The sequence below is a fragment of the Ailuropoda melanoleuca genome, chromosome 7 (assembly GCF_002007445.2).
Source record: "Ailuropoda melanoleuca isolate Jingjing chromosome 7, ASM200744v2, whole genome shotgun sequence".
NCBI lineage: Eukaryota > Metazoa > Chordata > Mammalia > Carnivora > Ursidae > Ailuropoda > Ailuropoda melanoleuca.
Genome location: NC_048224.1, coordinates 9,874,637 through 9,888,656, shown reverse-complemented (window position 1 = coordinate 9,888,656; position 14,020 = coordinate 9,874,637). Strand labels below are relative to the sequence as shown.

Below are 14,020 nucleotides of genomic sequence, written 5' to 3'. Positions count from 1 at the left end.
AGTGACAGTTGTGTTGTAGGTTTTTATGACTTAAACGTTTGTTGAAAGAACTTTTCTTTTAGAGGTATGTTTATCTTAGAATAATAATCATTTCATGCTGTTCATTTTTTTTTCTAGTTGACCCATTCTCCAGACCTTTAAAAAACTTTTTTAAGTGGATGTAAATTCCATTTTAATTAGGCCAGTGCAATCTAATACTACAACTAGCCAGCAATGGAAGAAACATGCTGGAAGTTAATACAACCCAAATCAACCATAGCCAGATAATTCCCCTGATCTTAGTAACAACCCCCTTCCCCACCTCCACAATTAAATGACCCTGTTGTTCTGGAGTTTCAACAAGACATTTAAGGTTCATTTAAAAAAATGATCATCCTTTACAGGAGTCTTTGCTCTTGCATTTCTTTCTTTCTTTCCCTTGCCACACAGCTGTCACTGGTATAGGAGAAAGATTGGGGGGAGGGGAAGAGGAGGAAGCCCTGTTCAAATCGTGTCACGTAGCACTAATTCATCTGCTCTCATTAGAGGGAGCGAGGGACAGCAGTGATGGCCAAGAGCTGCACTCCACACATGACACGCGAACAGTTTGGGGAATAGAAAATTGCTTTCTCAGGAAGCCCAGCCAATTAAGGACTTGACCATATTGAATGTCAAGTGTTAATTTAGGTTTTTCTTCATTTTCCCAGTAGTAATGCGGGTCCTGTGATGAGCAAATACATGTCAAGTAAAAGTTGATTGCATGAAGGACCCGGGTATTATATGTCACTGACAAGTCACAAATGTACTGAAGTCTTTTAACCCCTTAGGTGAGTGAGGTGGGGGAAGGGGAGAACGGGATTAATGGTACCAATAATGATAAGAATAGATAGTTTACGCAGGGATAGCTTGGATGGGACAGACAGCAATGGTAATTCATGCAAAAACCAGGGATAGGACAAATCCTACTCTCAGGGCATAGAGGCCCTTGAAATGCATACAGTATGATTCTTTCCCATTGAAAAGATACTGCCTAGGATATATATTCTGTCTCCTATGATTTTTTGAAAAGGGAAAGTAGTGTACTCTATGGTCTTGACCTAGGAAATTCCTTATTATCTCCTCTGAAAGAAATGAAACATTCATTACATAATTATACTATTTTGGCCATTTTAACTCGTTGGCTCAGTGCAGCTGTAAAAATTCTGGCTATTTTTATAATTTCAGTTTCTAATCAAGTGTGCATTTTAAAAAATGACTCTGTAATGCTATGTCATAGAAAAGATGCAGAACATAAGATTGAAAGAATGTTTGTTTTCTATCATAAGCACTCTGTTCACGATGTTTAGCCAATAGAAAGTGGTAGAAGGTCCATCATTGTCTTTCATTTCCTTTTGTGCCCAGTTGTAGAAGGGAAGAGATTCAAGCTTCAGTGAGTGAGGTAACTTTGCCTTTTTTTTAAACTAAATGTTGAACGTTGCCCATCATGTATAGCATCTCATTTCCATTCATCAGCATTTATTTACATACGAATGTCTCGAAAAGGAGAATGTCTGTTTCTGTTACAGTTGTACAAGTTGCAAATAAAAATACCCTACAGTTTAATATACTGCTTTGTATAGTTTCAACAGTCTCAAAGTGAAACTCAGAACAGTTACCGTCCAGTCATTTGTTTTCTTTATATGTAGAACCACTTTCCCCCTTCATATCTTTTGAAGAAGTGATCATAATTAAAACACTTTTTTGAAACTTACTCTCTTCTGTTTATTTCCCCACTTTTAAGACACTTGCCTTTATGTGTTGACAGAACTTGCACCTTAAAAACATAAGTCTGGTAATGCTTTAATTTTGGCAGCAAAAATACCAGCAGAATCAATCTCCCTCAGGTTAGAAACATTCTATCATTATATTAAAAGTGAGCTAAATTTACATTAAGGAACACTTAGGCAACAATTCCAAGAATTTGATGTTTAATAAAACAGGTTTTTCTTAAGAAAGAAACGTTAGGGTAGGATATACAATCAGTTAACATCTCCCCTCCCTGTCTCAAAGCTAACCGAATAGAATAAGCTTAGCCCTCCCTTCCCTTCCCATTTTGATAAGCTCTGTCTATGGAACTCCGGTGGCATGGTGAGAGTACTGTTTAATTACAATCCAATTGTCAGCAGCTTCTCTTCCGCTGGGTGTGCTGAGAGACTTAAGTAAGTTTCCGTAAAGTAAATTCTGATGATGGCAGCTCGGGTTGCTGATTCAAGTTATTCCTTCTCTTCTGTGTCACTTTTGACGGATGGTACCTAATGCAATCAACCACAGGCCAAGAAAGCCTTTTTTTTTTTTTTTTTTTTTTTTTTGGTTGCGTTAGTAACTGAACCAGGAGTTCCCCTCCTCCCTTGATCTCTCCTTCAAATGCTCACCCTTTCCTGCCCCCCACCCCCAGTACTTCAGCCCAGATAGGAAAGTGGAAAGAACTGCGGTACTACCCAGGACAGGTTTTCCCTAAACCTCCTTTTCCCAGTGGTGAAGCTGAAGCTGCCTCCCCTTGCGTGCGTTTTTGATAAATTTAAGAAGTCAAATCGCTGACACAGATAGATAATCCAAGTGTATAGGGTGAAGAGTTATAAATTAACACATTATTCCCTCTTAATGTGAAATACTTGAGAATGCATTTTCTCAGTCCCCTGACATCTACCCAGTGAGGGCTCGCATTGTACTTTTCAAGTGGCATTGATTTGTTAAAGCGCTGAATTAGCATCTCTGGCCAGCTGCTTGATCCACTGTGGTGTTGTGGGGCTCCTATTCCGCCTCTCTCCTCCAGCCATCCCTCTCTTCCTTCAGGCTCCCTCTTCTTTTCTATCCTTTTCTATCCTTTTCCCTGCTTCTTTGCATGTCACTCCTCCCAGCTCATTCCTGCACTCTTTCTCTCTCATCCCCTTTTTGCTTGTTGCTTGCTTTTCTTTCAGTCTGCTTTCATCCCACACCATCTCCTTGTTCTTCCTTCCCTCCTCGATCCACACATCTCCTTTTCTTTCTCATCCCGTTGCCTCTGAGATTTGCCTTAACTCAGTGCTAGCCTCTGTTAAGTGCCTGAGTGTGGGGTAGTGGTGGTGGTTTTAGTCAATCCTTTGACTCTAGTTGAGAAGAATGAGTTAACATATATGTGCTCATGCTCCTTGTAATAGAAGTCAGTGAGAATAATCTCACCTATTTTGCTTTCTAGAAATTAAGAGTGAGCTTACAAAACTTTTAAACTTGTATTTCTAAATGCCATTTCTCATGGTAAGGCTTTTCTTTTTGTTGTTGTTGTTAAGGGAAAATGGTTATCACAGATTTGATCATCTCAAACGTACCTGCCAAAATAAGTTACTATTTCTGTAAAACTTGGATTTTTGCAACTTCGTGAATTTCAGTGAACTTACTGTTACGAGTTTCTTTTCTAGCAAGTTCTATATTGTTGATATTTCATATAAAATATTTTTCATTGTGGTATTTGTACCATGCTATGGTTTCCTCATTACGATGCATTACTCTACCATACCACTGAATACATTATAAAATTGGTTGACAATTTGTTGAGAAATAGAATAAGATGGATTATTGCTTTTTTTGAATGATGTATCTCAAAATTCCAGAAGTCTTCAGAGGAAATGCATCACAACTGATAGGATTTAACATGCCTCTTGCATGTTCAGGGACCTTCACTCTTTTCTTTCTCTGTATGTTCATCCTAGATACTTTGGGATCACTGTGTTGATTAATTTGATACAAGCAAAAAAAAAAAAAGTACCTGTCTGGATTTAAATAGAAATTATCCTTTGTAATTTTAATCTCATGTCTTGACTTGGTGCTGTCTTCAATTTTACTGGGTTTCCCAATAAAACATCATAATTTGGAATTTGAATGTACGTTGACAATAAATCAGGTAACTTGAAAAAATCATGTTTTTATTGCTGTATTTTAATATAGATTAAAATGAGTTTGATTTCAGCATTTACATTTTGAAATGGAAATATTTAGCAAAGGTTCTGATAATCTTTGCTTCTCTGTTGGGTTGATCTCCCACCCTCTGTCCCCCAAGTCAAATATAATTCCCTTTTTTTTTTAAGTTAATTGCTGTCCTCCTATCTAGAATTAACATGGCTTGGCTAAGGTGAAGGGATTAGAATGACTTTTCAAGGCATGATAATGTCTGTTTAAAGAAAAGAAAACGAAAAAAATCTTTTAACTAGGGCTTAAGACTAATTCCAACTACTAAGGAGACAAAAATTACTCTAAAGAAGACAGTTTGGTTTTATTTTATATGTACATGTTAACTTGCTTGGAGATCATCATTTTGTATTTTAGAGTATTCTCTTAGATGAAATAAGATGTTCTTCATTTGTTACTGAGAAGGGCACATGGTTTCACTGTAGGAGATTAAAGCTGGAACACCTTTTGCCTTTTGTAGGGATAATTCACTGCTCACCTGGCTGTAGTTCAGGGTCAAGGGCAGGGAGGGGAGAGACTTGGTGCTTTTCAGACCTACCTGTGCCTATAGCAGAGAGGAGTAATAAAGACACAATAACAGGGCAATGTTGAAAGTGAAAGTGCCCCATATGAAAATAGTTAATGATCAGAAAAGGGGAAAAATGAATAATCAGAAAAGTTAAAAAAAATCTGGAAGGTATACTTTAGTAGTGGAAGAGAAGTTGAGGATGAAGGAAAAGGAGGTTGGGGGGCAAAATTATGGCTTCTGGTAACTTACAAAATTAATAAAAATACTGTTGTGATATTAATTATAAAGGGCCAAATTGTCCTCACAGCAGGGTTAGAAATTAATTAAAATATTTGTAAACTTTTAATGTGATTTAAATTTTTCATTTGTTGTACATATATATTTGTTTCTTGGTTTGTCAGTTATGTTCCTTGCAAGGCAGAAATCTCTGCACAAGTAGTAAACCAATAAATCCATTAATCTAGGGGTTTTTTTAAAATCTAATTTGTTGCTTGTTTTGTGATAGTACTTTAGTCACATGAAATGGTTAAGTGTGGATGTGTTAGAATTTAGCACCTTTGAGTTTTTCTCTAAGATTCACAGGAGAAATCAGAATTATTTCTGTTTTTGTATTTTGTAAATCTAAATTAAATGTCACTTAAATGAGAAAGAACTGGCAGCTTTGATAAGCAGTCCCCAAAGCAAACCGTTTTGTCAGTAATCATAACCTCATTATGAATGCAAATGCAAAGTTTGTTTTTTAAAAAGTCCTGAACAAGCAAAGGAAAGAGAAAAGCAGACCACTCTGGGACACAGGGAAAAAGCATCCCCACACTTAAACCTACGAGTTGCAATAGTAGCAGTCATAATAAGAACTTCTGGCGTCCTCCCAAGTCCTGTTGAGAGGGAGCAGCAAATGGCCCCCGCAGTGTGTAGCTCTGCAGTAAGTTCCAGAGTGACACATGCATCACAAGCCGGTCACAATGCAAAGGGTCAAGGGTCATGTTCAAGAGCAGGGTGTTGCTGGACGAGGCTGAGGAAGCAGAGGTGGCCCCTCTGTGCTCAGTGTGTGGGTCTGTGTACTCCTTTCCCGTCAAAGCTGGCCCAGCACGGCCAAAAAAGCGGTTCCTTGGCAGGGTTTAATGGCAGGATGATGTAGTCTGTTGTGACTAGTGCATTCCTTTCAGGTTAAACTAGGGAAATGGCATTGTGTTAAAATTCCAAGTCGCATGAATGTTTTATTGCCACAGTGCATTTAGCCCTCTAGGGGAGTGTGTGTGGCGGCGGGTCGGGGTGGGGGTGGGGGTGACTTAGAGACTCAGGAACTATCAGAAGAACACTTCCCTTGGAAAATTTTACCCACCAGCGTGAAGCTGATTTGCTGTGATGGTCACTTAGAAGGGTTTCGCTTTTTCCTAAACTGTGGCTGTTTAAAGTCTTGCAGTCTGGACAATTAACAGCTGAAGAAAATATGACAAGACACACGCAAAGAGGTTGGGAGATAGAGAGGAGGAATGCGCCAGAAAGGAGCTGAGCTGACTTCTTGTGTAAACTACCCGAGCGAGAGCCCCCTCCCCCGGCCTTGGTCCCTGTCCGCCCCCCCCCTTCCCCAGGCTGTGTTTTGCTGTCTGCCTGAAGGCCAGGAGTGATCTGTTAACCTTGCACCACTGACTGGGAACCACTGCAGCTCATGGTACTGTATGTTACCATTACTACTCCCTCATTCCTTTCACTGGATGGTTTGGTTTCCTTTTTTTTTTTTTTTTTTTTTTAACCATTTCTCTGTAATAACGGTTTATATTAGTCAGAGGGATACAATTTTGGAATGCAGAAGGTCCAGTTTAAAACAAAACAAACTTAAGTATGGTGCTTGTTTTTTTCCCCCTTGGCATTTAGAAGGGGTAAACTGAACCATTCTAATTCAATCGCAGCCAAAGTTTTCCAGTGTGATTTAAAATCAGGAATTCTGGAAATAGGGCAGTTTAAAAAGATGCAAGTCATCTGGGCTGTGGAGCTTGTAAAGGGACTTTGTTGTGAAACCACGTGAACATCTTCAGGGTTTTAGGACATTTTCAGGCTTTGCAGTTGTCTCTGATATATCCATTTTGTAGATTTGCCCCCACCCCAGTCTCTCTCCAGGGGAAACTCTAGCCTTCTCATTAGCTGTTGCAGTTGTTTTAGGCTTACAGTTAGCTGAGGGTATGTATGATTTGACTTTGGTTGTAATTGTGCATGTTACATATAACACTCAGGATTGCTTCATGATTTATCTGACTCCAGTTAATTTATAACAGATTAAAGTACGGGTATATGGAACAGCCTTCTGATTTTGCCTTGTGACTTTATAAAATATTCATGTGCCTGATTTTTTCCCAATGAATAGGAGAAATATGGATTTTCTTGGGCTTACCTAGGTAAAATTCCATAATAGTTTGAATCTTAATTTTGAATTACCTTTCTGTTTCTTTTCACTTTCAAACCTTAATATTTTTCTGTTTTCATGTTCTTGTGATGTATCATTTTCTCCTACTTAATAATACATATATACATATATGGAGTTGTGTATGTGTGTGCCTGTATGTGCACATAGACTTTGATAATTGCCAAATAGATGACAGGGAAAAACTTGCAGAGTTGTTAAACTAAGGTAACTTTTTCTCGATAAGTTATTTTTTTAAATGTTATGTAATAGAAATTTAACTCAAGAATATTGTACAAAAATAAACTGTGGATGGGTCTCTGTGTCCAATTAGAGAGTTTCGGGTACATGGTTTATATATTTCTGTAAAGTGACGATTTTGTCAAGATAGACCTCCTGCATTTAATCAGATTAGTGCTATCTGTATAATGGGTTGTTCTTTATAAACAGATACATTCGCGTTGTTTATGGGAGGTCTTAAACCAATAAGCAGTCAGCTCTATAGCAGAAATCATGATTTATGTATGGATGTAGCACTTCAAAGTTTAGATAATTGATTAGATATTTTACTATGTCCTAAAAAATACCCACATTAAGAATTATTATTATCATTTTTTACTTTGTTGGGTGGTAAAGTGATATTGGGAGTTTTTTTCTGGTGATTTTTGTTTTTAGTTCCAGATTCTAAAGTGCAGTTTTGAGAAGAATATTAAACTTACTTTGTGCTGGAATTTTTTTTTTCCCTTACAACCAGTTTCAAAATTAATTCTTTGTCTTAAATAGTACAAAAACTCCTTAACAGTGCCAAATTGAGAAAAAAAAATTATCATGTACATTTAGAGTTTCTAAAAATATATTTGTTATCCTGATCATGGAAGCAGTTTTTGATTATAAAAAGGATGTTGTGGTTATTTCAACCTTTTCCAATTTAATTTATTTAAATTTTCCCTTCATAATCCAAGAGGGAAAGAGTAGAATTAGTCTAATATCACATCTCCCTAATAAGAAAATTAAAGTTGATCTAGGATTTTTTTTCCCCCCTAAGAATCAAACTTTGTTAATAACAATACTTGTTGTCTCAGCATTTTTCTGTTCCCATTGGACCCGACCTTAGTGTTTGATATTACAGAACTCTGGTCGGGGGGCTTAAAAGATGGGACCTGAGTTCAGATTCTAACGTTGCAATTTATTAGTCTTGGGACCTTGGATAAGTCACTTTAACTCTAGCTTTTATTTTTTTCAGTTTCAAAATGGGGAAAGAACAATTAGCTTGAGAATTTGTCAGGAAGATGAAATGAGATAACACATGTTGAAGCTTTGGTACCAAGTAGGTATTGAGTCAACCATAGATCCCTTTCTTTCAGCTTGCCCTGGGAGGCTTGAATTTTTGGGAACTATGATATAAATTTAAATAAAAAGTTCTAGTTTCTTCAGTTAAAGGAAAGGAGAGAGGAGGCATTGGGAGACAATTTTCTTTCTTTCTTTCTTTTTTTTTTGGGGGGGTGAGAGTCCTCTTATCCATTAGTCTTGCGTTTTCACCACTCTGCACAATTCTCACCAGGTTGGCCTTCATCGATGTCAGAATGTTGCTGTTATTTCTGTGATATCAGTTACAGCTAACTGTAGACTGGAGGCAAAGTTGGCAAATTCTCCTGGGTTCTGTATACCTTCGTATCATCAGTTCTAATGTGCCTGAGTGGGAGCTTCCTGCCTTATACTAATTTTCATTAGCATTTGATAGTAAAACTTGAAGTTTGATTTTATAGGTAAGACCCCAGCCTGTATCCCTGGCTTTGTGAATATTCACTTGTATTCACAGAATTAAGGTCACAGGGAAGTGAGTAGGGTTTACACCTCTCAGAATTAAACAGAATAGTAGCAAGCACATAAGTGGGGATCTGTGCAATATTTCATCTTCATTTCCAGTCATGCGCAATGCTTTAAGTGTAGTTAAGGGCTTGGGAACTATTTGTTGAGCAAAATGTGCTTCTTTTAGTGCTTTTTAATCCTGGATTATGTTTTATCAAAAGTAATTGTGTTCTCCTGTGTAGTACTTTAATATTGTTATAGATGACCTTTGATTAACATTGTTATTTTGCTTAACATCTAGTTTCTTTTAGCCAATCCTACTTTGAACATACGCATCTTCAGATCTAAAATAAATATTTGGCTTAGCGTTTATTTTCACCTGTTACTAAGAGTAAAAGAGTGAGGATTAAAAACTAATAACTTCCACTTGCTGAGCTACGCCTCAGCCTGTGTCAACCCCCTGGTCTACTGCTTCACGCTCCGTTGCTTTCGCCAGGCCTGCCTTGAGACATGTGCCTGCTGCTGCCCCAGGCCTCTTCCAGATGAGGACCCTCCCACCCCTTCCACTGCTTCACTGTCCAGACTGAGCTACACCACCATCAGCACGCTGGGGCCCGGCTGAGGGGTAGAGGGGGAGTGGAGGCTGAGGTGGGACACACCCATTCCTACAAGCAGGGACCCATCCAGACACACAAGAGACACACAGCCACTGACATAGGAGACTGACACCCCAAAGCATGGACTGATCCCGATGCGCGTGCGCAGACACACACACACACACACACACACACACACGGCTTACCTGACACAAAAGAAACAAACCAGACTCCCACACAGGAAATTAGGCACACTCTTGACATGGGACTGAGCCTGGCACATGGAAACATGGCACCGACCTTAGACGTACACACATACAGCATCCCTAGCAATGGACTATCGGTACATAGTGGAAACGCAGAGAGGCTGGCCTGCCTCTCATACACACGTAGTAATGGCACTGATTCTTAAGGGCTCCGGAACCTGGCATGGTACTGACTCCTGAGATGTTCCGGGCTGCCCCCAGTTTGACCTCACGGTGTCCTTCCCTGTTTCAGCACTGAAAATACCAACCAGCCTAATCTCACACCTCCCTGACCAACAGGCTGTTTTGCACTGAAAAGTCCCTTCATTCCTTTCCATTTCAATACTATGGTCCTGTCCCTTATCCCTCACCCAAACTCTTCAAGAAATAAAAATGACATGGCTTCCTCCTGGAAAAAAAAAATAACAAAAACAAAAAACTAATAACTTCACAGCTATCTCTTAGCTCACACAGTGTACTAGACTTGGTACCCATGTTATTCAGTTATTAAAAAGATACAGGGCAGGTACAATTATTTTTATTTTACAGTTGAGGAAATAAAGGTCTAAAATCTGTATCCAACAAAGTTAACTCCAGAGTCTTTGCTTTTTTCCTCTGCCTCATTCGTTACCCATCTGTAACTCAAGCCAGTGACTAAAAAAGAAAAAAAGAAAAACAGTAGTTGTAGAATCTTCTAGGATTTTTCTTTCAAATTAAATTTTATAAGGAAGTCAATATATAGAACTGAAAAAATCAGAGGTGCTCTAGATGGAAAGGGTTACAGCTACAGAGTCCTATCTTTGAGGCCTCTGCCAGGGATCCATGGACTGCCTGATCAGAAAACCAAACCCTAATATTAACTCCCACACTCCCAAACAGGAGGCACAGCAAAACCTCAGTTTCCCCATCTGGGAGTTCAAGGTTTTATTTATCCTGAGTGTGGAGGTGCAATTATGGGGAATTCACAGGAAAAGCTAATCTCTGCATAATTTTAAAAGAGAATATATGTAAGAGAAAAATAGTCTAGGTTAAATAAATGCCAATGTAAAAAAAAATTATGTCATTGTACAGCTTTTCACATACTAATATTCAGGGCATAGATTTTGTTTAATCCATAGCTGTGAAATAATTTTACTGTGGGAAAAGTCTTAAAACAAAAGCCAAGTCACAGTTTTCTGCCTAACTGGAGTCCGTGTCTACAAATATATCCAGACTCTACTTAAGCATGAAAATATTAAAAGGTTTTTATGCTTTATATAATGGTATAGCAAAGATATGTACATATCATATATGTGTAAATGAATATGGATATATTTAACTGAGAAAATAATATAGAAAACACAATTTAAAATAAATTACTTGTAAAGCAAATTAATTGACGTGGTCATTTTATAATATCTTTATAAACCAGGAATTTCAAGTTTTCTAACTTGCTAAATTTATACTGGGATTTTATATAGTACTTCATTAGAAATGTAATTTCTGTTTCATTAGCTGGCATGGTGAGAAGAGTCCAGACTTTTGAGGCAGTTGTAGCTGCTTTTCAATTTCTCTCTTCTTTATGTGACTTTGGAAAAGTTCGGTAACCTCTCTGAACCTCAGTTACTTCACTTATAAAGTGGGAAGTCTGGCCCAGAGAGGGTGAGCTGTGTTGGTTGTTACTAGCAATTTTGCCCTCTGTTGTTCTTGTGGTTAGTTTTCAAGCCTTATGCGGTGTTGACTCAGCATCTATCAGCAGTGCTCCCTGGTTCTTAATACTTATATCATGTATATCCTTGGTCTTTCGCATTACCAGTTTAAAAAATACATGTGCCAATCTTGCAGAAGCTTACTTTTGTTGAGGAAAATGAAGATGGAGAAAAATCTTCTCCTTTCTTACTCTTCACTGAGAATCAGTCACTGAGCAGCATAATTCTGAAATCTTATGTGGCTTTTGGGTACTTTATGAACCTTTTTATGGTAACCCAGAAGCAAGACACTGATTGAATTAATACATTTCCATTCAGGGGACTATTCTGTTAACCTCTCTTCTTCTTCCTAACCTGTGCATCCTTTTGCAGGGGACTTTTTCCACCCAAAACTGAGGTTGCCATATATAGTGGGAATGCCAGTGCCTAGATATGCAGGTTATTAGTAAGCCTAAGAGTCTTTTTGTCTTTAAAACAAAGAAAAAGGAAAAATTAAAATGGCAACAACAAAACCAGAAGCCTGCCCAAACCAAAACAAACAAACAAACAAACAAAAACCCCTTTGTTTTCTTAAAAACCTAGTACTTTGTAAAATGCGGAATCTAAACCTTCACCTTGATTTTAATTTTTAATACTTCAAACTTTTTTTTCTACATCTTTTGTGTAAGGGATATATATTCATTTCTATGGATCTGATTAAGTAAACTACAGAGAGTAAAAGCTATCTGAAAAGCTGCCACCAAGGACACATTTCATTAACATTTTTTTAGTCATTTCTTCATTTGGGTGTACATGCATATGTAGGGATAGATATTAGTTGCATAAAAGGATTATGGATACATGACTTGTGTTTTATATTTTACTCAACCCTGTCATAGATACCTTTTTATGTCTATAAATCTAGACATCCGTCATAATTTTTAACAGATTCCTAGTAAATCATTGTATCATAATTTATGTAATGGGTTCTTGGTTTGTGGACCTTGAGGTTGTTGCCAGCTCTTTTCTTTTAAGAGGAATGCTGCTTCAGTATGAACGCTGTTGTTTGCACTGTATTATTTCCTAAATATGAATTCTTTTTTTTAAATCTTTTTTTTTAAGTATTTTTTTTAAGATTTTATTTATTTATTCAACAGAGAGAGAGACAGCCAGCAAGAGAGGGAACACAAGCAGGGGGAGTGGGAGAGGAAGAAGCAGGCTCAGAGCGGAAGAGCGATGTGGGGCTCGATCCCATAACGCCGGGATCACGCCCTGAGCCGAAGGCAGACGCTCAACCACTGTGCCACCCAGGCACCCCCTAAAGATGAATTCTTAAAAGTGATGTTTCTGGGGAAAGAGGTATAATTTTGTACAGTCTAAAATGGGTTGGTAAACCTTTTCTATAAAGGTCTGTATAGTAAATATTTTAGGCAGCCATGTGGTTTTTGTAGCAAGTGTTCAATCCTGTCTTTGTACCCACAGTCACAGACGATATAAAGGAATAGGCGTAGCTGTATTTCAATAAAGCTTTATTTACAAAAGCAGATCACAAGGTAGCAGTTGGCCCACAGGCTGAGTTGCCTACTCCTGGCTTAAAACAAAGGAGACACTGATTGGGGATGGAAATTTATCTCCAGCTGGCTGTAAGCCACTTTCAGAGTATCTTAGAAATGTGTTCCTATCTCAGGGCAGTGTAATGGGCTGATTACTTTCTTTCTAGGTATATGGCAATCAATACATGCTTTAAAGAGCTTATTACAGGAGGTTTTCATACTTGCTTCTACTTCAAAGCCTAGTAAATTTTAAACTAAGAGGTAGAATTTATTTTATCATTCTGTACTTCAGATTTCAGCATATGTTGACAACGTGCGGGGCAGAGAAAAGATCTCTCACACTTCTGTTGTAGAGAAAGTGTTGTATATTTTCTCATCGCTGAAGATTGCTTTGATAAAGTCAGGTTTTAGAGGTATCCTGAAGTAAGCTGGAAGGAAAGTCCAGCAAGAGAAGTATCATTTCCATAGAAACGTACCACAAATCAACAGGGTGACATTGAATTAGTTACTGAACCTTTACAGGCTAAATTATACTCAGAAGAATGCTCTGTGCATAAATAGTAACCTCCTTGCATCTCGAATTTCTATAAAATAGGAATTATTGGCCCTTAACTGCCTTAAGGGTGTTTGTTGAGGATCTGGTGGAATAAAGGTACAGTTAAAATCGCTCTATTTGTAGCATTGGCTTACTGGTGCCACTATGAATTTTAAGAGATTTATTTATTATTTATTTTGCATGTATTTGTTGACTATCTGCTGTGTGTATAAAGCAGTGTGGTGGGAGCTATAGGGGAATACAAAGAGAAGTAAGTTTCTGCCCTTAAGGAAAGAAAAACATGTATTTACAGTCCAAAGGTGTGTAGTGCTGAGATCCCTAAAGATGGTAGAACACTGAGGAGGAGATCACTTCTGCCTGGGGGTATCAGAAAACTTTGTAGAAGTGGTATTGGGAAGTAGAAATATTTTCAAAAGTATAATGCAGGAGAAGGTATTCTAAAAAGAGCAGCATGCAAACTATGTCAAACTAGGAAAGCCCAAATCAGTATGCAACAGACATCCAATAGTCTAATTAGACTGTCTATTAAGTATTTGTCATGAAGGAGGAGGAAACGATAAAGCTGGAAAGCAGGGTAGAGAACTAGGTTGCAGAGGGCCCGGAAGGAACTTTAATTGGTAATTTGTGGGGAGCTCTAAACATCATCTAGGAGAATATGTTTGACAGTTGGAGTGGTGATATATGGCACTGGTTGGTGAGTGTGAAATGATAAAGGTGGTATTATCACT

General features: G+C 38.0%; 1 protein-coding gene across 10 annotated transcripts in view; it reads left to right on the top strand.

The window, feature by feature from the left end:
- BNC2 (basonuclin 2) overlaps positions 1–14,020 on the top strand; it is a 417,234-nt gene that overhangs the window by 148,242 nt on the left and 254,972 nt on the right. For 2 of the 10 annotated variants that reach the window (XM_034663949.1, XM_034663946.1), the window contains exon 1: positions 5,780–6,140. The exons of the other annotated variants lie outside the window; for them this stretch is intronic. In XM_034663949.1, coding sequence (XP_034519840.1) covers positions 6,138–6,140 — 3 coding nt within the window. In that variant the 5' untranslated portion in view covers positions 5,780–6,137. Of the gene's footprint in view, positions 1–5,779; positions 6,141–14,020 lie in introns of those variants that run through there. 10 annotated transcript variants of the gene reach the window in all.